This window comes from Emiliania huxleyi, assembly GCF_000372725.1.
Source record: "Emiliania huxleyi CCMP1516 unplaced genomic scaffold EMIHUscaffold_5811, whole genome shotgun sequence".
Lineage (NCBI taxonomy): Eukaryota > Haptophyta > Isochrysidales > Noelaerhabdaceae > Emiliania > Emiliania huxleyi.
Genome location: NW_005197637.1, coordinates 1 through 1,527, shown reverse-complemented (window position 1 = coordinate 1,527; position 1,527 = coordinate 1). Strand labels below are relative to the sequence as shown.

The window sequence follows — 1,527 nt, the reverse complement described above, 5'->3', positions numbered from 1 at the left end:
GATTAGTGCGGGCACCCTGTGCAGAGGCGGAGGTGACTTTCTGGGATCTTGCGATCGAGTCTATGCAACCCTCGGCCACGCTCTCCTTTCGTGGCTGATAAGCATTCGCAGACCAGGCGATGGAGATGGCGGGGAGCACGGATGTGACTGCTCACCAAGGCCGAGGGGGGCACGACACGCACCGACCCTTCACGAACCGAAAGGCCGTGCCCGGCGTGCAAAGGGGCAGGGAAATGGGCACGTGTTGGTGATGACTGCTCTATTTATTATTTATTTCTCCTTAAAATCCCTGTGTGATGGCGGCGTGCCGTCCTCCATCCCTGACTTGTGTTTGTTTTCTTTCTGTTTCCGAGGCACTTTGCTCCGCCCTCGCCGCCGCTAGCCCGGTCTCGCCGCCGCTAGCCCCGAGGTCTCGTGGTCTCGTGGAGGCCCGCTGGTGGCGTAGCGAAGCTCGTTCCTCCTCCTCCACCCTCAACGACCCCGCCGCGGACCATCCGCTGCTCGCGCGACCCGTCGCCTCCCTACTCACTTCATCACCGAAATCCGGTGTCCGATGGCGCAGCGTGTTCGCCTTCTGAGGAATGGTGCACGCACCGGTGGCAAGCTGCTGGTGGTGCCTGACACCTGGGAGCAGCTTCTGCACCGCTGCAGTCGCAAATTCTCTACTGACGACGAGCCATTCGTGGCGTCTCGGTGCTTCACGGTGGACGGCTTCGAGATAGAGGAGCTGGAAGAGGTAGCCGCTTGGCGCCCTCGGTGTCGCTGCACGCTGCGGCGCGCTCCGCAGCCCAAGCACATGCCTCCAGGTGGCCGCCGACTCCATTGTCGTCGTCTCGAGCGGCGAGGATTTCCTGCCGCTGCCTCTGCTCGAGGGGCTGCCGCCGCCGCTGCACACAGGCGTCTCCTCGAGCGCCGCCAGCACGGCGTCGGCTGCGCCGGCGCCGACTGAGCTGAGCCGTGACTCGTCCGTCGCCTCGGTCTCGCTTCCGCCGCACGCGTCGCCGCTGCCTCCCGGGGCGGCTGCGGCTGCAGAGCCGGCGGTGCCATCGCCACCCGAGCCTCGACTGCACCTCACCATGCTGCAAGCCGCGCCGCTGGTGACCTCTCGCGGCTCGGACGGCGCCGTGCACCCGCTGCCTCAGCTCAATCTTCTTTCGGAGCGAGAGAAGCTCTCGGAGATGCTCTCGCACGCCAGCAAGGCGGCACCTCCTAGACACCTCCCAGACATCTCCCGTCACTGGACACGTCCTTCGGGGTTGGCGAGGCGCCGCACTGTGCTCTCCCGCCACACCAGCCTCCGGTATCAGGCGCTCGACATCCCCTTTGAGATTGCGACCACCGATAACTTGCGCTGTCGTGCGCACAACGGGCCCGACTGTTCTCCGACACTCTTTTTTTTCCCGTGAAGCCTTTTTGCCTTTGCCCCCCGCCCTTTTTTGTCCTCTCCCTGACCTGTGCCTCTTTTTTCCCCGCCCTCTCATATGCATTTTTCCCCCTTCTTTTGAATAAGGGCTGGTCCGCTTTTTA

The 1,527-nt window shown here is 63.7% G+C and overlaps 1 protein-coding gene across 1 annotated transcript; it reads left to right on the top strand.

Moving 5' to 3' along the window:
- Positions 1–553: 553 nt before the first annotated feature.
- Positions 554–1,356, top strand: EMIHUDRAFT_257177 (hypothetical protein; the record flags this gene model as incomplete). Its single annotated transcript, XM_005764671.1, has 3 exons — positions 554–736; positions 807–1,097; positions 1,308–1,356. Coding segments are annotated over 3 exons (523 nt in total), but the record flags the coding sequence as incomplete, so codon positions are not given.
- Between the last annotated feature and the right edge of the window lie 171 nt (positions 1,357–1,527).